General features: G+C 41.8%; 1 protein-coding gene across 12 annotated transcripts in view; it reads left to right on the top strand.

Annotated features, from left to right (window-relative positions):
• The window catches only part of LOC149570935 (uncharacterized), a 281,257-nt gene that overhangs the window by 53,271 nt on the left and 205,017 nt on the right, over nucleotides 1-22,969 (top strand). Inside the window, exon 1 of one of the 12 annotated variants that reach the window (XM_089812487.1) lies at nucleotides 8,098-8,486. The exons of 9 other annotated variants lie outside the window; for them this stretch is intronic. Coding sequence is in view for 1 of the 3 variants with exons in the window: in XM_089812486.1 (XP_089668612.1) it covers nucleotides 8,458-8,479 (22 nt within the window). In the remaining 2 variants the exon portion in view is untranslated. Of the gene's footprint in view, nucleotides 1-8,097; nucleotides 8,487-22,969 lie in introns of those variants that run through there. 2 more of the 12 variants (XM_089812486.1, XM_089812488.1) reach the window with 2 other exon arrangements.

The following is a 22,969-nucleotide window of genomic DNA, read 5'->3' on the forward strand; positions in this document are numbered from 1 at the left end:
GGAGTTGATTGTTCTGATTTCTCAAATAGGTGACTTCCGTGGATAGCTTCTTGACTTGGTCAATCAACTCTTTCATCTCATCCTTCTCTTCTTGTGTCCTCGTGGAGGAACCTGCACCTTGTAGATAAACTGGTACTGAGGGTGGTGCTTGAGATAATGGAGGTCCCGGGTGTACCACCAATTGATTTGTAGGAGCTTGGTAAGCAAGTTGTGGAACTGGATTGTTCGGATACCTTACACCTTGAGGTTCTATTCCTTGTTGGCCTAATTGCCTCCCAATCTTAATTGCTTTAGTGTAAGCCTCAGTTAGCGTTGTAGGAGCAAGATTCGCCATCCTTGTGAACATAGCCGTCTGGCTGTCTAAGGCACTGTAGTATGCTTCCAATGCACCCGCCTCTGCTATTGTGTAAGGAGCTTGCAATCTCGTGTAAGCCTTATGGAAACGATCATTGAAGGAACTTACTGACTCTTTATCACGTCTCCTGATGTCCACAAACATTCTATGTAACTCCAGTGGTGTGGTGGGTATACCAAACTTTGCAATAAAGGCTTCCCTGAGTTGAACGCATCCCGTTATTGATGATGCTGGCAAATTGACAAACCAGTAATATGGTTCCTCACTCAATGAATAGGGGAAAAGCCTACATGCAACATCTTCTTCTTGAATTCTTCTGTTGCATAATGCCTCTTGAAACACTTTGATATGCTCTTCTGCTGTGCAGTTAGGGTTATTGACAAAAAACTTGGAGCAAAAAACCTCAGGATTTTTAGGTAGATCATGGTACTGTTGGAATGAAATGGGTGAAGCATTGTTTTGAATCCATGGTGGTTGAGCCATTGTTGGTTGATTGGCTTGAACTTGAACTTGAACTTGAACTGGCGAATTAACCAAAGCTTGGATTGTTTGACCACTTGAGGAGCTAGCTAAGTTTGAGATATCAGCTACCTGACGATTCCTTGACCTTTTGGGAGATTCTAACACAAGTAAATCTTCTTCTTGGTGTGGTGTATTTCTCAATATCCTCTGTCTCTTATCCGATATCAATCTCTCAAATCTTTCAGGGGAAAAAGATCCAATCTTTCTATCCAGCTTGAATATAGTTCAGACCCGACTCAAGTGATTCTCTAATTTGAGTCTTCTTTGATAATAGCTTGAGCTTGTCTTTGCGCCTTTCTTTCTCTCTCAAGCTTCCTTTCCAATTCTCTTTGGCGTTCCAACTTCCTTTGAATTCTCCTTTCAATAGCTCTTGCTTTCCTTTCTTCTTGATTCAATACTTCAATGGTGTCCAAATACTCTCTGGTGTTTTCACTTTCCTCCCAAGCAATTGAGCCCAAACTGGCTACAAGGTGATCCTGAAGTGTTCTCCAAGTTGCTCTAGGTTGATTTGATCTAGGAAGCACCATTCTTCTTCATACTTATCTTGAAAGTTTCTCAAAAAGAAAAATTTCTTGCCCTCCTTCTAGCGCCAGATAATGTTGATGTGCGTTTTGTGTCACTACATAACATATTAGTAATTGGATGCTTGATACAGAATATCAAATACACAATTCCTCTCTTGAAAAGTTATCTCTCATGGGACATGAGTATAACTCCAATGTTCCTTACACCGTTGGATACTCGCTCAGTTTTATCAATGTGATTTGCTGGTAATCACGTAGGCGGCCTTACGTTTTCTTGTTTGAGAAAAATTTGGATCTTGGTGAGAAAATGGAGATGGTGGTTCGGTGTGAATGCTAGATGATGTTGATGGCGCGATGATGGCAATGTAGGGTGAATGGCGATGGAAGGTGAGAATGTCGATGTTTTGGTTTACTTCTCTAACTAACCTCTTCTAAGCATGAAATTTGGCTACTCAACTACTCCTACTCCTAAGAATGGAAGGTTAGCAGATGGACGGGGATCGAATCTAATGAAGGCTAACTAGCGGCCCTACCTCCATAGATGCAACGCTTCAAAGGAAAGTAAACTAGATCACCACACAAAGCCTCCCAACCAGCCGCTAGGATGCTAGTGGCCTAGTGTTGACCCCTATCAAACATCTACCAAAGCTACCATGCAACTATCCATTTTATTTTACTCTTACTCTAACAACTTGAAATGAAATTGCTTCAACTTGAAAAGAAAATTTAACTATGTGGAAGTAGAAAACATGCAATAACACCCAATGTTCTTAGTCAACATGCAATGAAAAAGAGAGCACTTTGGTATTATTTTCGCAACAATTTCTCCAACCCCTCCCCTTTACAAATGAGAGCCAATGGCCTTATATAGAGGTCCAAAATACAATGGACGGTAGAGATCAAAACAAGATCGACGATCCAGATTGGATCCAAAAACCCTAATTAGGGTTGCCACCCCATCGGCCAATGAGAAGATGCCACCTCATCAATGGACCAATGAAAAAAGTGCAAAAATGGCAACCAATGAGAAGGCACCAAAATGGTGGCCAATCAGAAACAAACACTTGTCCTATTCTAGAAGAAAGAGAAAGTTGCCACTTGGGCTTACATAAGATAATCTTCTAATATAATTCTTCCTTTTTCTTTTGTTCTTTTAGCTAAGGCAATGAACTTAGCTAGCCTTTCGTTAACTTCTTACATAGGAGGACAAGGTGTGTGCTTCGCTCGGAGTTCTGCTGACTTTGCCACGCTGTTTGCTGCTTGTAGTATCCTTTCGTGATCCTTCTCATATTCTTTTGCAAACCTAATAAAAGCATTGAGTGAGGAAAGGGTGTTCAGATGTTTCCTTTTGATGGCAGCCTTTCCTAACTCATCCAATCTCGATCCAAATCCTGTCTCACTGACATCCTCCTCTCTAATACCCTCAAAATCAAGCGCCACCCCAACGTCGCTCATCATGGTCGAAATGGAAGTGTCGACGCTTGGGCCGTGTTGTGCAATCTTATCATGAATTTCTTCAAGTGCTCTGAATCTGGTAGTCAATGCGACATACCAAGATTCAACTATGCTCAATCCTCTCTCATCAACCAACCGGGCTCTTTCCAAATATGCCTCCGGTAGCCTAATGAACGCTTGCAGCCTAGGAATAACCAAATCCTTGATGGGAAGAAAATTCTTCCATTCCTCTTCAAATAATCTGAATTTGTTTCTAACAGTCACCAATGACTGGAATGTTGAGATGAATGAGGGCAAGAAATTTCGCCCATCTTGGATTGTATCATAGATCCAACCCCTTACTTCATGTAACTGAGCTGATACCTCTTCTGAATTGCTGCCGCTGTCTTGAGGAAGGGCTGCCTGATGCAGCTGTTGGATTGGCTGGCAATCTCTCCAATATTTGTTTTCGGCTTCCAACTTTACTATCCTTTCGTTTGCCTTCCTCAATCTTTCTCTGATTGATGCTATGCCTTCTTGAACCTCCTCACATTCCATATCATCTGTATTTCTTCCCAAATTATGTTCTACTATTTCGTACTCCTGGGCTGCAATCTCATCCGCTGCCTTATTGACTGTTGGTATAGCAATCTGAACCCTTCGGTGACCATCACTGTCGCTTCTGATTACCCTTGCCACCGTATTTGCCATCTGTTTTTGGTTCTCGCTATCATCCTTTTCTATTAGTCCTTGGATATCATCAACTGCGTGAGCCATTACCACCTCGCCTCTCGGCATAAGCATTTGCCTTAACCATAGTGGTGCAGTGCATGTCCCCAAATCCGGATTCGGTTCAACCAACAAAGCATCACCAACGGCCTTAGACGCCTGACTTATCTCTTCAATATCAATCGGCCCATCTTCTTCTCTACTAGTTTCTGCCATATTTCCTTGCTGGTTCTCCGAGAGAGGGGAGTACTCCGTACTTTCACTGTAGCCACTTGATTCCGAATCAGAGCTCACCTCCACTGCGGCCCCTTTATCACTCGAATTGACCTCTTGGCTTCTAGCCTTAGTTATACTCTCCCTTGACGGCGCTGCCCGCTGTCTCTTGGCTGGAGGTTCCGAACGTTCTTGGCTTTTCTCTACCTCCAAAGCCCTCTTCTTGCTATTTCTAACTGTCTCCGATTGTCGGCCACTTCCTTCACCCTTCTGTCCGATTGATTCTACTAGACCTTCCTTTGGTTTCATCATCTCATAAGTAAGGAGAACCTTTTGTCTTTGTAGCTTTTTCAACTTGGCATTATACCACGACTCGGTATGCAAATCTACTGTCCTTGTGACTGCCTCCAAGGAAGGATCCTGATGATCGTCCCAATCCACTGGATTCAACTCTGTTCCAACTACTGTCTCATAGTCTTCTCTCAACACACTACGATCATCCTCCAATTGATCGGGAATATCAAGGCCTCTCCATCTGATATCTCTCATCATGTTCACCGACAATCTCGAGAAAGCTAGCTTTCTCACGTGAAAATCATCCTTTGCATTGGCCCAAAAGTCCTCTATAGTGGGAACATGCTTAAATTCGCTTCCATGAGATGCCTTGATAAGACCAACAGGGTCAAATCCTTGCCTTGCTCTGTACCATCCTAGATGATACCACTCCAATTCCTTTTCCGCAGCCTCAAAGGTGGCTCGATTTGGGCAACTATCATTGCCAATCATAATTGAGAAGGAAACGCCTGTTTTCCTCTCATTCCTCATTACTCTATCATAGTGCTCAAGCTGCCTAGCCAATTCCATCAAAACTACCTTGTCGGGCGGGTATCTTGGAAGCCTCTTGGGACAAACTGTACTTCTTGCCACTCTAATGTATGTGAATTGCGGGAATTGGATGAACCAACTCCCAAACTTCTTAATGCTTGCTTCTGCTTCCGATGAAAGTCTCTTAGCAGGCGCCCCTTGTAATACCCTTACTGTCTTCATGGCGAATGCATCGCAAAACATCTTGTAATCCTTGTTATTGTGCAAATGAAGCTGCGGATAGCATTCATGCACCAAATATTGCCCCGGCCCATTACCAATCTCTCCTAAGGCCCTAAGTCCCGGACTCTCATACAATCTAGCAATTAAGTAAAACAGATAGGATCCCATGTAGAATTGCCTTTGGTTTTGAACTGTTCTAAGTTGCAACTCTAAATTTTCACTTATGATCCTAGCCCAATCAAATTTTCCTTTTCCCTTTTCAATTTCATCAATGAAGAAGTACATCCAGTTTTCGAATTGCATAGCTTGAGCTAGGCCCATGATCCGGCTGAGAAGAACAATGAGATCGCCATATTCCGGCTTGAAATCTGCCACTGTAAGCCTTGTTGATTTGTTAACTCCTTTCCTTCCTTCGTGTATCCAATTCCGCTTTAGATGTGAGAAGTAGGCCTCTTGGTTACCTTGAAATGATTTGGCCGCCTGATCCACCATTACAACTGTCATGCCCTTGCTCTGGGGAATATTAAATGTCTCTTCAATTGCTTGTTCGCCAATGTTGGCCAACACTCTCTTCCCTTCGCCAAAAATGATGGATTTACTGTCTAGATCAAATCTGGATGCACACTCCATAATCAATTCCGAACAAGGCAAAGTAGGAGGAAAAGCTGCTGCATGTACAATTCCGCTCTTGTATATCTTCTTTGCCAAGGGGGATTGTCCTTCCTTTAGTCTGTCCCTCATCCGTATCATGTCCACTGTAGCGATATTAGTATCGGTTATTTTCTTCATTTTCGAGAAGAAGGAAGTTTTGGGCGTCATATCCTCTTTGTCTTTCTTAGCGTTTGCCCGCTTGGGATTCTTACTTGCACTATCATCCTCCATGCTCGTCGCCCTATTACGGGATGGTAGAGTGGTGGACCAAAAGGCAAGAAGAACCAAGTAGTGCAATTCTTAGAAAAGAGCGAAAGAATGGATGTCAGCTTAAGCACTCCTTGCAACTCTAGATGATGACTTTCACCTTAACTAATAATCTTACAGCAACTTTTCGGAACCCGGGATATGACATCAAAGAATTACAAATCCCTTCGCAAATTAGAAAACAAAGCCTCTAAGCTTATCCAACACTTGCCTTCTATGCAAAAATCAAACTTTCATATGTATCTCTTCTCCCAACAAAATTGCCCAAATCTGATATAAAAATTGCAGCCCCTCTAGAAAATCAGAATTTTGTCTTCCACAAATTTCGGCCCCCACAAAATTCGGCTAAGCATGAAAAAAAATCTGCCCTTCCACAAAATTCGCCCAAGCAAAGAAGGAGCAAAATCTGTAAAATCTGCCACCTAGGGCACAAATCGCAGCACACAAAGTGGAGCAAAAATCCCCAAAAACGCAAAAAATCTGGCCCTTAGACAAATCGCCCAACAATGGCAATGGAGAAATTGCTCAAAAATCGCCAAAAAACTGCCTTCCACCAATTTCGCCCAAGTCTGGAAATCTGCCCTTGCTTCAAATTCGCCCAAGCATGAGGAGCAAATGAATTGATAAAAATGAAATGGGAGGGGACTCTCTTTATAGCAGCTTTCACCTTCCTCCCAGGCTGGCCGACTTGGTCCTATAGAGGAAAAAAAAAAGAAAATTAAAGCTAAGTTAGTGGCCCACTTTAAATACTTTGCCAAAATTTTAATTTTCTAAAATGAAAACTGCACTTTTAATTTACTAATCAACCACAAATTGCAAAACGAAATTGAATGGTGCCTTGGGGATGCTAAAAATTTCTATTTAATGAGGGTTTGCTAATTAATACATCCTTGAAGTTGAATTTTGGCTAACCAAAAGCCATTTCTTAATATTAATTTACCAATTTCATTAAATACCAAAAGCTTTCAAGGCAAATTTAATCTATTAACGCCAATTTTTGCAATTTTCCTCTAAATTGATTTTGTTAAATAATTAAAATTTTATGACAAAAAAAAAAATTGCCTCTAGAGTAAAAATCGATTTTGCAATTTAACTTCATCTTACAAAATTAAATTCTATTTCACCAAAAAAAATAAGATTTTCCGAGTACCTAAGTCTAACGAAAAATTTCCTTATTTGAAAATCATTCAAATTTACAATTAAATCCAAATTTTCAAAAGAAATCGTCTAAGTACAAAATTCACAATCTTATCCTGCCAAGTTGAAATCAATTTTGAACTTATTCGGCCTGAGGATAGAACTGATAGCTCTGGAAAATCAAGTTGAAACCGGGCGAAAAATACATCTAACCTTCTCCACTGGCCCTAAAGGCGATTAAAAAGGGGGTCCCCAAGATTTTGGGGCGATGTGTGAAAACCTCACAACAAAGACTTGTATATATTTCAAGTTACGTGCCGAGTAGTAGTTACTGCCAAGCAGGCCAGAGGTTGTTGAGTACTCCAATGATTGCTGAGTTTATCAGGGATAGTAGTTGATGCCGAGTGATATAGAGGCCGAGTAATTCAGTATATGTCGAGTATAGTTTAGGTTGAGGGATAACATGATGCAACAGTTTATGTTTAGCGTTAGTACGATGTTAGTGCCGAATAATACAGATTCACATATTTGTTTGGAATTACACAAAATCTCATGTGAACTATTTTTATCGAGCTAGAAGTGTGTTTTGAAGATCGAGGAGGTAATCAAGTAGCTGATTATGCATTAAAAGGAAGATCATTAATCCCTATGCGAGGCAATTCACCAATCAGAAAATTGCAAGGATGAAGTGGGAAAATAAATGAATCTAGATCGTTGATTGAGATCTAGAAGGTTTTCCCAAACAACTATTTAAGGAGGGTCTATGACCTAGTTTGCGTGTGTGAGTGTATGGATGAATGTAATGTCCTAATTTCCATGATTGATTTAATAATAAGAGTTAATATAAGATTAAACAAATGAATAAATAAATAATTAGATATAATCAATCATTAATGTTTAATAAAAGATAATATAATATAATAATTATTAAATTAAAATACTAACTCAATAAAATAATAAACTATAATATAGTTTATTAATTATATAATGAAAGAGTATAATTGTACTAATATATACAAAAGAATAATAATATTAAAATGTAAAGACTAATGATAATATTTCACATATCATCATTAATAAATACTTAAATATTATATAGAACAAATAATATTTAAATATGAAATATTATATCATATTATATTAAAATGTAAATTTTGACAAGAGACGTATGTCTTCATTCTTCATAGTATTAAAAAGACGAAGATACTCAGAAAAAATATAGAAGGGACATCAGACGATCACACTCAAAAACCAGTTGATATACTCAACGGAGAAGCAAAGTGGATTTCAGGCAAATTGATAAATCGGGACACTTGAAACCCAACATTCAGCAAGGATAAAAACATAGGCATCAAATACAGGAAATAATCCCATTGGAAGTATCTTGCAATCCAATGCGCCCATTCCGTTCTTCCATGTTGGGGAAATGATCAATGTTATAATCATTGAAATAGTTGGCCTTTCCTAAGCAAGAAGAATGGAGGTGTAAAATATATAAGCCGACAAAGGAGGTTTAAAAGCGGTAACGGGAAGACTATTAAGAGAGCGTAAACCACACCAAAGATATTGCATCTCAATATGAAGAGCACGCAGCATCCAGGTCAGAGGTCAGCAGCACAATACATCCATAACCCTGTGTAAATATTATAATTACGTCAAATAGAAACCTCCACAGATACAGTCAGCATTGAAGAATGTCCATGTCCTTTGAGCAGTCTCGTGCAATTAGAAAATCGATTAGGAGAAGAACAAAAATCAGTTCCAATCAGCCAACAGATAAGTAATACAAAAAATAATTACTAGTAGCGATTAAAAGATGACAGAAATCTGGTATACTTACGGCATCCAAGCAGAGAATGTCTCAAAGAAAAAACCCATCCCAGACACTATGTATATCGAGTATTGAGTTCCAAATGAAGTTATAGACGATCTGTATAGGAAGGGAATAGTGAAGTTCAGTCCACAAGCGCACGCAGCATGACCGGGTAGAGTCAGTAATTTCTTAGACACTGACAAATACTTGTAGAAGGAATTGGAGATCGTAACTAACAGGGGTTAAATTCATGGCTTGAAAGAGTTATTAATCCTTGATAGTTATCAATAGAAGACAACATCCCAATTAATTAAATCTGAACTGGCATTCAGGAGGAACTATTACTTATATTTATCTTTTTTCCATCTACATAGCATATTTACAACAATGTCATAAGCTATTGATCAAGACTTCATCATTATCCATTCTTAACATATATGTATGATCAATTCAACTCATATAGATCAAGTTGTCCAATTAGAGACAGTATTGTACAATAATATGTCTTTCTGGTAACTACTCTATAAAGAATCTAAGATATCCATAATGTTCTTGAAATAATACTATCACTCTCTATACCTCACAGATTACATAAGTTTAAGGTGTGCTTCAGAATAAGAGTCAAGAATTTAAGTTTCAGTTTCAGACAACTGAGAAAGGAACATTACTTTATAAATTATCTAGTGTTGGCTTTAGCTTTCTAGCCTATATTGCCTCTTGCTAAATCAGTAAGCATATAATCTAGAGGTGATACATCAGCAACATAACTCAGTTCAGATCTAACAGAAAGATTAATCATCTAATTGCAGCAATTATATTACAACTATCCTACAAGGCACCTTTGGAACAATATTCCATCACCCATATCTTATCGATTACATAAGGTTGCAAGTAGTAATTCATAGTAAGAATAGAGGATTAAGGATAAATGTCCTAGATTCCTAAACGACTCTACCAAGGGATATTACAATGAAGAGTTTGGTTGCATGTGAAGTTTTGGAGGTGAATCAGAGTGTTAAAAACAATTGAGACCGAGTAGTGCAGTGAATTGTTTCAAATAGAGATAAAAGAAGATCAATCACAGTAAGGTGAAATTATATTGCATAGAGGAGATCTGATATTAGCATTGTAAGTGCATACCGAAGGATTAGGTACTGAACATTCTAACAGTTGTTTTAGGGTTTAAATCTCTTAGCAGAGCAGCTTTAACAACCTTTTGTAAATCTCCTAACAGATTACTCACTTAGTTGTGATGTAAAAATCCTTTAATCAAAGTAGAACCTAGTAGTTCTTTTAGTCTTTAACAGGGTAGACCCCTCATAGGGTAGATATTCAAAAGTGATCAAACATTGTAGCCTTAACAGACACACTTTATTGCTGCAGTAGTGAAGATTTCATGGGTGTCATCCCCATTGCAGTTTTGTCTTCACTTTACAGGTTCTACGTTACCAAATTTGTGTGTTAATGTGTTATGTGTTTATGAGTTTTCATTGATGCAATTAGAAGTTAGATCTGATATTATGTTGATGTGAATGATTACATTGATGTAAGGTTAATGTTCAAATGAGGGTTTATGTGAAGATATCAAATATGTTTCATGTTGAAGTTGAAGAAGTTTTATAGATCCTCATTCACCCCTCCTCTCAGTATCACACTTTCCCTATTAGATTTCCAACAGAAGGCTATGGGGCAGAACATCCTTGTATCCACCGACCTGCTACCTTTGAATGATGAAGGGAAGTTGATGTTGGAGCCTGTCGAAATCCTTGATGTATGGGAGAGCAAATTGTGGAATCACACCATCAAGGAATATTTGCTATGTTGGAAACACTTGCCCCTCGATGATGCCACATGGGAAGGTGAGCAAGTTTTCTAGTATCCAACACTATGTTTGCTTGAGGGCAGGCAAATTCTGGGACAAGAGGATCGTAATGTCCTTGTCATAAAATCAATAATAAACTAAAACTTCTTTTATGGGCCGATTGATTTAGCATATCTTGGACCCATTTTTATTTTAATTGTTTCCATCATAGTTTAAAAATTTGGTATCGACAATATCTTGGCTGACCCAAATTTTTGAAAATATCGGAATCAGCAAAAACTCGGCAAAGAATTTGGCAATAAATCGACACTTTTATCAAACATTTGAAAATATACAATCTCTTAAAATATTCTTAAAAATGCATACATACACACTAAATTTGTAGAACATATAAAGATTTGAGATATCTACCATATATGAAGCAAAGTTCCGAGTTAAACAATAATTCATAATTTCATAGCAATTAAAACTTAGTAGATTAACAAAGTAATAGAATCATAAACCGAAAAACAAGTATAACATCAAAATATAAATAAGTTCAATACATATAGCAATCAAACTCCATGAAAGTTTGAAACTACAACTTCTGAATACATATTAAGTTCAAGTTTTAGTATCAATGAAAACTAAAAGTAGCAATCATAAATTGCGTTTATGAATAAAACTCAAAAAAGATCGTTGCTGCTGGGTGAGTGGTGTTGAAGTAGTTGCCATAGCAACATCCTCAACAAGTACCCTAGTAGGTGCCTCACGCTCCACAAAAGCCTTTGATGGATGACCAAGCTTAGGATCCTCCTCACGTGCTGCCACATCTGTATCCCAGTCATGTGCCTCTATCTCAAACTTAGCTAGCTGCTCATTTGTCAATAAAGGTTCACCCACATCCGCATTTGCACCCTCACCATCAAGAGGAGCAATCCAGTCTGCTGAATATGGATTAATGTCAACCAAGTCTAGTGCTGCATATGAAGCTTGCCTTTTCACCTTCTTCTCGTGCTAGAGAAGGTTGTACTTCACACAGACCAAGTCATTTAGGCATTTTTGAGTCGACCTATTACATTTCTTTGTGTGTATGTTTTGAAAAGTATTCCAATTTCTCTTGCAGCTAGAAGCACTACAAGGCTGCAATAAAATTCAGATGGCAAGCTGTCGAAGATTAGGCGTTGTGGCACCATAATCTTTCCACCAAAAATCTGCAAGGCTTAAAAAAATCATTTATGATGTGGTATAACTTCCAATAAACTTCACGAGTGAAATAAATGGTATGATAAAAGTAAACGCATGTTCTTTTTTGCCTGGCTGCGAGGTGTATCTCCTACGCTTGCAATCAGGAGAAGAAAACAATGGCCCCTCTTCCCTCTTGTAGCTCTGTAACTCATCAAGTATGACATCTCAGAGGTCTGTATCAGCAACCAATCTTCGAATACATGTGTTCAAGCCAATTTGAACCTCTGCATCTACTTTAAAAGTGTTGGAGAAATAGTACTTGGGGTTCAAGAAGTAGGCAGCTGCATGAATTGTCAGCCGACTGGATTGTCGTCGGTGGGTAAATAGTTTGTAGCAGACATAATGTTTGTGGTCGACGGACTCCTTCGAGAAGGTTCGACGGATAGTATTTATATCCCGTTTGGGATCATTGTAAATCATAATCTATCTATCATTCACCTTATGAAGCATAATGTATCTCTGGCATATGCGAATATAATTCTGCTGTTCGTGTTCCATTGTCTGGATGCGTCCATTTATTTTACCCGTACGGTAACCATTTGGCGCCATTGACTTATGAACCTGGAAGGTGGGAGGAATGAAGATTAATGCAAAATCAGCTTAACAAGGATCGGAATAAGGTCAAGGGAAAAGATGGAATCCGTACTGTGTAAGAGAATTTAATTCTGGCGCAGCAAGCCGAACGCCGATGGAAATCGGAGTGCCGAAGAATTGTTGGAGGAGACTCGGCAGCAAGTGGAATTGGTGGAAGAAGCATGGGAGAAGTTTTTGAATTTGTGTTCGCCGAGGGAAGAGAATCCAGACGGAAGAGCATTGACTCGCACGGCTCGGAGTGCCGATAGAGCAAGAGCGTGGAGTGAACTCTTCGTTTGGGATATACTTCCGCAGGGGACAACTTCAAAACACCCTTCTTCACCAAGGTTCGCAGTTGTTGAGTCTGACAGTGTGGGAGAGCAGTCTGCCGGTGTGGGAGTGCAGATCGCCGGTGTGGGAGTGCAGTCCGCCGGTGTGGGAGAGCAGTTCGCTGGTGTGGGAGAGCAGTTCGCTGGTGTGGGAGTGCAGATCGCCGTTGTGGGAGACTAGTCCGCCGGTGTGGGAGACCAGTCCCCCAGTGTAGGAGTACAGACCGCTGGTGTGGGAGTGAAGAGCGCCAGTGTTGCAGGACCGAGCAACGCCTGTTTACAGAAACCAATTGTGATGGCGGGACCAAGAGAGAAACTGCCGAAGTTCAATGGCGATGGTACGGCCGATCCCATTCGACATTGCAAAACATGTGAAACGATCTGGAAGGAAAATGGGATAACTGATGAAGACGACTGGATGAGGCAATTTCCAGCCACCCTACGAGGCGTAGCAATTGATTGGTTCATTGATACAGATTCACAGAAGCTAAACAGTTGGGATAACATTAAAAAGGAGTTTCTGGGAGAATTTAAATTGTTGTGGGATGATAATGAAATTTGAGCAGAGATCTTCAATACTAAGCGGGGGAAGAACGAAACCGTCCGTGTTTACGTCAAGAAATTAAAAGACTTGATAAACAAAATGGAAAGTAAGCCGGTAGATGGACTTCAAAAAAGATGGTTCGTGGAAGGTCTACGCTCGAAGTTGCGGAGGAAAATGAAAATTGTGCCACCGTTGTCATACACAGAAGCTTATAACAGAGCATTGGACCTCGAAAGTGAGCAGAAAAAAAAGAAGAAGGAGAACACTAGCTCATCCGATTTTGATGACGACAAGCCTGCCGGAGAAGATAGCAGCGATGATGAAGGCAGTAGCAAGAAGGTCTGCGTTTTACAGAAGGACATGATCCGCATGATGAAGGAGTTTAAAAACATGCAGAAGGAGCCAAAAGGCAGTGAGCTGTGGTGCACAGAGTGTAAGACTGACGGTCATACTAAAGGATCGTGTCCAAAGAACCAATTTTGTGACATTTGTCAGATCGTGGGCCATTCGACAAAAGAGTGCTCCTTTAACATTAAGACGAGGATCTCCGTAGGTGCTTCTCACACAGGAGGCTTCCCCGTTGGGTAGTAGTGGAAATACGAATAGCGCAGGTGCCACATCCGTAGGGTACAGAAATAATAACAGAGGGCAAAATAACAACAATGCTAATAATAACAATAATAATGGGAGCCGAAGTCAAACCCAGTATGATGCAAACGGACGGCCGATTGTTGAATGCCGAGCATTTAATTTATGGGGTCATTTTGCGTGGGATTGTACAGCGGCAAACACACCGAAATTATTATGCAGATGGTGCGGACCCGGCGACCATGAAGATGCCAAGTGCCCAAAGTCTGGAGTAAACTTGATCACTGTCGGCATGGATGAAGAGGAGGTTCTGGCAATTACGCGGAGGCAAGCAAGGTTGCTGGTGGAGGGAAAAAGAAAATTGGGGGAAGCGCAGGCGGAAATTGGAAAGGCATCGTCGGCAAGGACATCTCAGTTGAAGGACATCACCGGCACCTTGGCAAAGAACTTCGCAGAACAAAACATTGTACGACAGATCTTACAAACGGAGATACCGGTCAAGATAAGTGACTTCACAATGCCCCAGTTACGGACAACCATTCTGAATCATACACCGTTTTCAAAAGCACCGGAGGACACAGGAAGGGACAGTAGTCCAATGACGGCAACAGACCCAATGCTTTTGGCACTCACGACGAGAAGGCATCCGACAGTCGTCGAGATGGGGATTTTAGGAAATGTTTTGACAGACACAATTGTCGGCGGAGGGTCCGGCGTAAATGTCTTACAGGAGGATACCTGGAAGAAGTTGGGAAAGCGACATTGTGGCCACTTGCATTTCAGTTGCACACGGCAGACCAGCACGGGATCAAACCGTTGGGAACCTTAAGGGTGCAACCGGTAACCATTGGTACGCAACCATTTTTATTGGATTTTGTAGTCATTCCATTGAAAAGAAAAGGATATGATGCTATTCTTGGACGGACTTGGTTGGTGCAAGCAAAAGTAAAACATGATTGGAAACGAAGTACCCTATCAATGGAGCGCGGAGGCAAAAGATTCATATTTGACCTGCACACACAAATGGTAGGTGAGGAGGCAACATCGTCAGACTCAGAAGGTGAAGAAGACAGTGACAACGAAAGAAATGACGATGAAGGAAAGAGGAGAATGGAACCGAACGACGAAGGAGTATTGACACTAGAAGGAGGATGAAATGATGATGACCTAGACTCGGTGAATGGCCTTTACCATTGGCAGATAGAAGACTACGAATTGTTTCCGAGCTGTAACATGCTAAGGGTCGACGAAGGTGAGAAAAAAGAGGAAAATGAGTGTCTGAAGGAATACAGAGTAGCGGAAGAAGGCAAGGCGGTTCCGCCTGAAACTGAGGGGAAGAACATACAGTCCAAATCTAGAAAAAAGAAAGATCCCACCATTCGGTACACGGTGAACGGACCGCACAGGAAGAAAAGAATACATCGTACCATAAAATTACTTGAAGGGTACCGACGGCAAGGAAATAAGCTAGATGCGCGACGATCGCAGGCACAATGGGTGACGAAGGTGACACAGAACAGGCATAAGGCGTGGCATGACAAACTCAACATGTTTCAGCCGGGGCAGTTGGTACTCAAGTATGACGATCAGAATGAAAGCAAACAGGAAAGTTTTAAGGCAAGATGGGTTGGACCATATCAGATCCGGGAGGTCGGCGACAATCGAGTGGTAAAGTTGGGGACGTTGGATGGGCAAAAGGTACCTCACGCAGTCAACGGATCCTACCGTGCCAGGAAGATGCCGTCGCCGTCACCGTCATAGAATGATCAGATGATTCCCTTGTCGTTGTCATTGCAGAATGGCGACGCGTGGAGGCAAAATTGAGGTGCTGTTTTTAATTTATTTTATTTTTGTCAAAAAAAAAAAAAGAGGACCCAAAAAAAAAAAAAAAAAAAAAAAATTGTCCGCGGGAGGTACTCCGCAGGCACCTGTCTGCAGGGTTGTTTTAAAAGGCCACGAAGTTCCTTTCTTGTCCACGGGGTTCTCTCCAGGTTGTCCACGGATGACAACCCGCGGTGTTGTGCTTGCGGGCTTCTTTTTCAATAATTTTTGCCGCTGTAAAATGGCCTCCCGCATGTGTATAGCAGTCTCCCGAGGTGTTATCCCTCCACGGCCGGTGAATAATCGGAAAACAATCTCCGGGCATGACAGTATTTACCAAGAAAGAAAACAAGAGAGAAGTGACGAGGTTTATGGTTTTTTGTGGCAATGGATAGAGGTTTGCAGTGTGGGGTTGAGATAAAAAATGAAAAAAAACTGTATTTTTGGGAGTTTGAGGTTTGAGGATTGGGGTTTGTTATTCCAGCAGATTTTTTTGCTCAGGCAGCGGTTTGATCCGGATACGGAAAGCACGGTGGAAGGGAGCGGGTGCATGTTGTGTCTTGGAGTGAATCAAGCAGGCGACGACTTTGGCTTTGAGTGGGGGTGGTGGATGATGCTGATGAGGGGTGTTTTTGTGTTTTGTGCGGGGCAGTATTGCCTTTGCTAATCTCAGCAAGTGGTTGCCTCCTCCTTTCCATTGGCAATTTCTTTCTCTGCTAAGCTCGGCAATGGTATTGTGGTAAAAGATAACTATACAGACAATATCGTCCCTCCAGTAGAAGACTGTATTGCAGTAATTCTGTGTTTTCTTATTCGGAAGGGAGCACCAGATCTAACAAACTTGGAAAATCACGCAATGAATTAAAGTTAACAAGCGGCAATTTGGAAGAGAGAACTTGCTTTTTTATTCCAATGGTGGTTGATTGAGATTCAAAATGCCAGGTGTGAGTAAGGTGTGTGGAGGACTGGGAAATTTTAATTGGAGGCATCGGAGGATTGGAATACAGGAGGGGGAAAGAGGTGTGTGTTGTCGTTGGTAGAAATTGTGTATCGGCCGATGGGTCCCTTCGGAAAGGAAATTGTGTATCAGCCGATGGGTCCCTTCGGAAAGGAAATTGTGTATCAGCTGACGGGGCCCTTCGGAAAAGTGCTTGTTATGTAGCCGACGGGTAAATAATTTGTAGCGGACATAATGTATCTGGCCGATGGACTCCTTCGGGAAAGTTCTTCGGAAAGTATTTATAACCCCTTCGGGAAGCATTGTAAAGATGATATCATATCATACAAGAATAATGTATTGTTGGGCATATGCGAATAATAATAAGAGTTCTGCTGTTCGTGTTTGTGTTTATTATCTGTGTGCGTTTCCTAATTAATCTATGTGGTAAACATTTGGCGCCGTTGCCCGATGGACCTGGTACGCAGGCAGGCGAATATGAATTAAATGCTGAATCAGTTGAACAAAGATAAGAATAAGCTGAAAGAAAAAGATGACATACGTGTTGCGTAGGAAAATTTAATTTTGGCTTAGCAGATAGAGCGTCAAAGGAGATTTCAGAAAATTGCCGACGGAAACAAGAGCGCGAAAGGATTGTTGAAAGAGAGTCGACAACGGCTTGAGTTGGTGGAAGAAGTGAGGGAGGAATTTCTGAACTTGCATATGCCATGAGAAGAGAATCCTGACGGAAGGAGATTGACTCGCACGGCTCGGAGTGCCGAGGGAGCACAAGTGTGGAGTGACCTCTTCGTTCGAGATATACTTCCAGAATGAACAACTTCAGTTGACGAACCCTCTTCTTCACCAAACAGCGTGGAAGTCGAAAACAGCGCAGATGTTGAGAACAACGCGAGTGTTGGGAATAGCGCGGGTGTGCAGAACAACGCAGGTGTGCAGAACAGCACGGGAGTGCAAAACAGCGCAGGTACACAACAAAACCCTCAACATACAGTGATCATGGCAGGTCCGAAAGAAAAGTTGCCTAAATTTGATGGTGATGAAGCAAGTGATCCCATTCGACATTGTAAAACATGTGAAACGATCTGGAGGGCAAATGGCATAACAGATACAAACGAATGGATCCGACAATTTCCTGCTACCCTACGGGGTGTTGTGATTGATTGGTTTACTGATGCTGATCCATAAAAATTAAATAGTTGGGATAACATTAAGGAGTTCATTGCAGAATTTCAACTTTTGCGTGATGATAATGAAATTGTAGCGGAGATATTCAATACCAATCAAAAGAAGAATGAAACAGTACGGGTCTTCGCCAGGAGATTGAAGGACTTAATCAGTAAAATGGAGAGTAAGTTGGCAAATGGGCTCAAGAAAAGATGGTTCATTGAAGGCCTTCACCCAAAGCTGCGGAAAAAGATGAAGATCGTGCCACCATCAACATACGATGAAGCGTACAATCGGGCAATGAACCTCGAAAGTGACTAGAAGACAAAGAAGAAGAAGAAGAACAGCTCGTCCGATTCAGATGACGATGCATCTTCAGGAGAAGATAGCAGCGATGACGAGGGAAGCAACAGGAAAGTCCGTGCCCTCCAGAAGGAAATGATTCGGATGATGAAGGAATTCAAAAACATGAACAAGGAGACTAAGGGCAATGACTTATGGTGCACGGAGTGCAAGAAAGAAGGCCATATGAAGGGATCCTACCCGAAAGATCAATTTTGTGAGATTTGCCAGATTCTGGGACACTCGGTAAAGGAATGACCTTTCAATTTGAAAGCAAGAACACTGCAGCAAGTGTTCGTGATGCAGGAGGCATCCCTGTTAGGAGGGAACGGGAATACCAGTACGGAAGGTGCCACATCGGGAGGATATAGAAACAATCAGCGCGGTCAAAACAACAACAATAATGGTGGGAGGAGTCGAATCCAGTACGATGCCAATGGCCGGCCGATAATTCAATGCCGCGCATGCAATCTGTGGGGTCACTTCGCCCGAGAGTGTACAACAGCGAACACACCGAAGTTATGTAGATGGTGTGGACCTAGTGATCATGAAGATGCTAGGTGTCCGAAGTCGGGAGTAAACTTGATCACCGTCGGGACGGACAAAGAAGAGGTTCTGGCCATCACACGGCAACAAGCGAAAGTGTACCCCGACCTAGCAGAAGAAAAGAAGAGACTGGAGGAAGCACGAGCAGAGATCCAGAAAGCAACACAGGCAGAAATAGCACACCTGAAGGACACGCAGAGTACCTCCGTACGGAACTGCATAGAACAGAACATTGTACGGCAAATATTGCAAGCCGAGATACCCATCAGGATAAGTGATCTGTTGCTCACTATGCCTCAGCTCCGATCGGCACTCACAAACATCGTTCTCGTTACTCAACTACCAGGAGAACATGGAAGCAGGAAAGTGGAGCAAGTGCAGCGGACAAAAAGGAGAAGGAAAGTGGCGCAAGTGTAGAAGATCCGATGCTGTTAGCTCTTTCATCCGGACGCTATCCAATAGTCGTTGAAATGGGAATTCTCGGGACTTTATTGATGGAAACAATTGTGGACGGATGGTCCGATGTCAATGTGTTGCCTGAAGATACTTGGAAAAAGTTGGGACAGCCGACATTATGGCCGCCTACATTCCATCTGCTAACGGCCGATCAACATGGAATCAAGCCATTGGGAGTTCTGACAGCACAACCAGTGATGATTGGAACACAACCATTCTTGTTGGATTTCGTCGTGATCCCATTGAAGCGGAGAGGATATGATGCCATTCTGGGCCGGGGGTCGCTGATACAAGCCAAGGCGAAGCACGATTGGAAGAAAAATACTTTATCACTTGAAAACAAAGGCTGAAAGTATGTCATCGATCTACACACTCAGATGGTTGGAGAAGAAGCTCTATTGTCGGATTTTGAAGGAGAAGACGATGAGAGGAGACAGAGTATGGAACCCAATCAGGAGGGAGTCCTACGATTGGAAGGAGATGACGATCTGGATTCAGTAAATGGTCTTTACCACTGGAAGATAGAGGATTACGAGCTCTTTCCAAGTTGTAATATGCTAAGGATCGACAAAGGTAAGAAAGAAGAAGGAAATGAATGTCCAAAGGAACATAGAGAAGCCGACGGAGGAAATGAATGTTTGAAGGAACATGGAGAAGTCGAAGGAGGAAATGAATGTCCGAAGCAACACATAGAAGCCGAAGAAGGAAACACGGGTATAACTGAAGCTGAAGGAAAGAACATACAGTACGAACCCGAAAGGAGGGAAGATTCTACTGTACGACTGCGCAGGAAGAAAGTATTATGTCGAACCACAGATATAGCAGAAAGGTACCGGTAGCAAGGAAGACACACGATACGGTCTGCACAGGCAACAAAGAGGAAGGGTTCAATAAAAGTTGTAGCAGTATAGAGTGAAAGTGTTATTGACGGACAGAAGGGGCAGCTGATGGAGTCCATGGTAGCGAACTTCGGGAACAAATTGGGCGATATGGAGATGACACAAAACAGGCGTAGCAGGTTTCAACTCAGACAGTGGGTGTTGAAGTACGACGACTGGAATGAGATCAAACCAGGCAAGTTCAAAGTTAAGTAGGTTGGGCCGTATCAGATCCAGGAAGTAGGAGCAATAAAATTATGGACTTTGGATGGACAGGAAATCCCTCAGGCGGTGAATGGCTCGAAGCTGAAGGTATACCACGGTCGGAAGACTTCTGTGTCACAGAATGGCCTTCGGGAGACCCCTTCGTCATTGCAAACCGACGGTGACGACGGTCGAAGGGAAAACTGACTTTGTTATTCATTATTATTCAAAAAAAAAAAAAAAATTAAAAACAGAAATAAAAAAAAAAAAAGAGAAAAAAATTGCGGTACGATTTTCAGGATTGGAGAAAAAATTTCATAATTTAAGTGCCGTACGGTTTTCATGGTTGGAGGAAAATGTTCATAATTTAAGTGGTGTATGGTTTTCATAATTCAAGGAAAGTACCGTACAGTTTCCATATTGAAAAAACAGTACCGTACGAATTCATAGCCGATGGAAAGTGCCGTACGGTTTCCATATTGAAGAAAACAGTGCTGTACGGATTTCATAGTCGAAGGGAAGAATATTGTACGGCTTCCATTTCGAAGGTTGGTGTATGGTTTTGCTGTAGTACGGCTTTTTCTTACAGTGTACGATTTTTTTAAGAGTTGCATATTGTAACATTGAGACCACCGTATGGATTTTAATAGCCTGAAAAAGTACAGACTTTTTCACTGTGTGGATTTCACTACTCACCGTACGGATTTCATGAAGACTTGGAGCGTATGGATTTTTAGCTATTTTAACCATGTAAAATCACCGTAGGGTATCCCTGTACGGATTTTTGAGGAAAGCCATTGACACTGCAAATTTTGGCCGTACGGTGCACAAAATTTGGAAGTAAAGACAGTGTACGGAAATTGCAATTTGGAATGCGAGGTGATTGTACGGATTTTTCAAGCATATCATGTGTACGGATTTGGATTGCGAGATTACAGATTTTGAAGAGTGGGGTTTTGGCGTACGACTTCTACTTGCTATTGCATTCAGACTTTGGAGGACGTTACAGGATATTGCATAAGGAAGGAGTCGATACAATGGCAAGATGTATGGTGTAGCTGTACATTTGTAGCATAGAAGGGTGACAGGAGGTTTTCTAAAAAAAAAAAAGAAAAAAAAACGTCGACAAATCGAGAGTGCTCAGAATGAGTATCAGATGATGCCATAGGGAAGGGGAAGCATCAACAATTGCCAGAAAGAGTGTAGAATCGGTAGAAAATGACAAAAATGGTGTGTTCAGTGCAGTTTTGTGTAGGTTTCAGAGTGCTAATTTGGTCTTGGCGGCGAGGGGCGCTGCCCCTCGACCCCGCCGGGGACGTTGTCCCCTGGACCCCCAGTCGTTGCAGATATCAATTGTGGGAGTCTGACCAGTTGAGAAGACTTGGAGCTGCTGTAGGCATGGAGTGTCTGTGTATTAGAGGCACTGAGAGTAGGTGTTGGCTGTGAGGCTGTCTTGGTGGATGCGTAGAGAGCTCGGGAGGAGCTGATCATCCAGTTGGAGGCAGTGCAGCGACACTTGGTTTAGTGTACTTGGAATTGGAAGGCAGAAAGCGGCGCAAGTGGCTATCAGGGTCAGATGTCAGATTGGCTAAGGTGACAGTGTTGAAGACCAATTAGTCAGTCAATGTATTTTGGTTGTTGATTTGTCTTAGAGATTTTGTAATAGTCGTCAGGAGACGACTTTTCTTTTTGGGGGGGATGATGTTGTCGGTAGAAATTGTGTATCAGCCGATGGGTCCCTTCAGAAAGGAAATTGTGTATCAGCCGATGGGTCCTTTCAGAAAGGAAATTGTGTATCAGCCGACGGGTCCCTTCGGAAAGGAAATTGTGTATCAGCCAATGGGTCCCTTCGGAAAGGAAATTGTGTATCAGCCGACAGGTCCCTTCGGAAAAGTTCTTGTTATGTAGCCGACGGGTAAATAGTTTGTAGCGGACATAATGTATTTGGCCGACGAACTCCTTCGGGAAAGTTCTTCGGAAAGTATTTATAACCCCTTCGGAAAGCATTATAAAGATGATATCATATCATACAAGAATAATGTACTGTTGGGCATATGCGAATAATAATAATAAGAGTTCTGCTATTCGTATTCGTGTTTATTATTTGTGTGCGTTTCTTAATTAATCTATGCGGTACACATGTGTTAGGCTAGAAGACAATGGAAGCAATCAGAAGTAACAAAAAAAAAAAAAAAAAAAAAAAAAACGATGACAGATTCAAATTGTTCAGAATGAGTTATAGATGATGCCAAAGGAAAGGGGACGCATCAGTGGTTGCCAGAAAGAGTGTAGAATTGGCAGAAAATGGCAGAAACAGTGTGTTCCATGTAGTTTTGTGTGGGTTTTGGAGTGCTAATTTGGTCTTGGCAGTGAGGGGCATTGCCCCTCGACCCTGCCGGGGGTGTTGCCCCTTGGACCCCCAGTCGTTGCGGATATCAGTCGTGGGAGTCTGACTAGTTGAGAAGAGTTGAAGTTGTTGCAGGCATGGATTTTTTATGTACCAGAGGCACTGGGAGTAGGTGTTGGCCAGGAGGCTGTCTTGGTGGATGCGTAGAGAGCTCGGGAGGAGCTAATCATCTAGTTGGAGGCAGTGCAGTGACACTTGGCTCACGGTACCGAGGAATTGGAAACAGAGAAAGCAGCACAGGTGGCTATCAAGGTCAGCTTCATTGAGGAGACAGTATTGTGTTAGCAGAGGCTACATATATAACTGGATGAATGAGGAAGTGATGTGACAGAAGCAGATTTTTTGTAGTCACTCTGTTAATGTATTTTGTTTGTTAATTTGTCTCGGATATTTTGTTAGTCGTCAGGAGACGACTTTT

Source organism: Cupressus sempervirens, chromosome 2 (assembly GCF_028749045.1).
Source record: "Cupressus sempervirens isolate cs-2001-9-10 chromosome 2, ASM2874904v1, whole genome shotgun sequence".
NCBI lineage: Eukaryota > Viridiplantae > Streptophyta > Pinopsida > Cupressales > Cupressaceae > Cupressus > Cupressus sempervirens.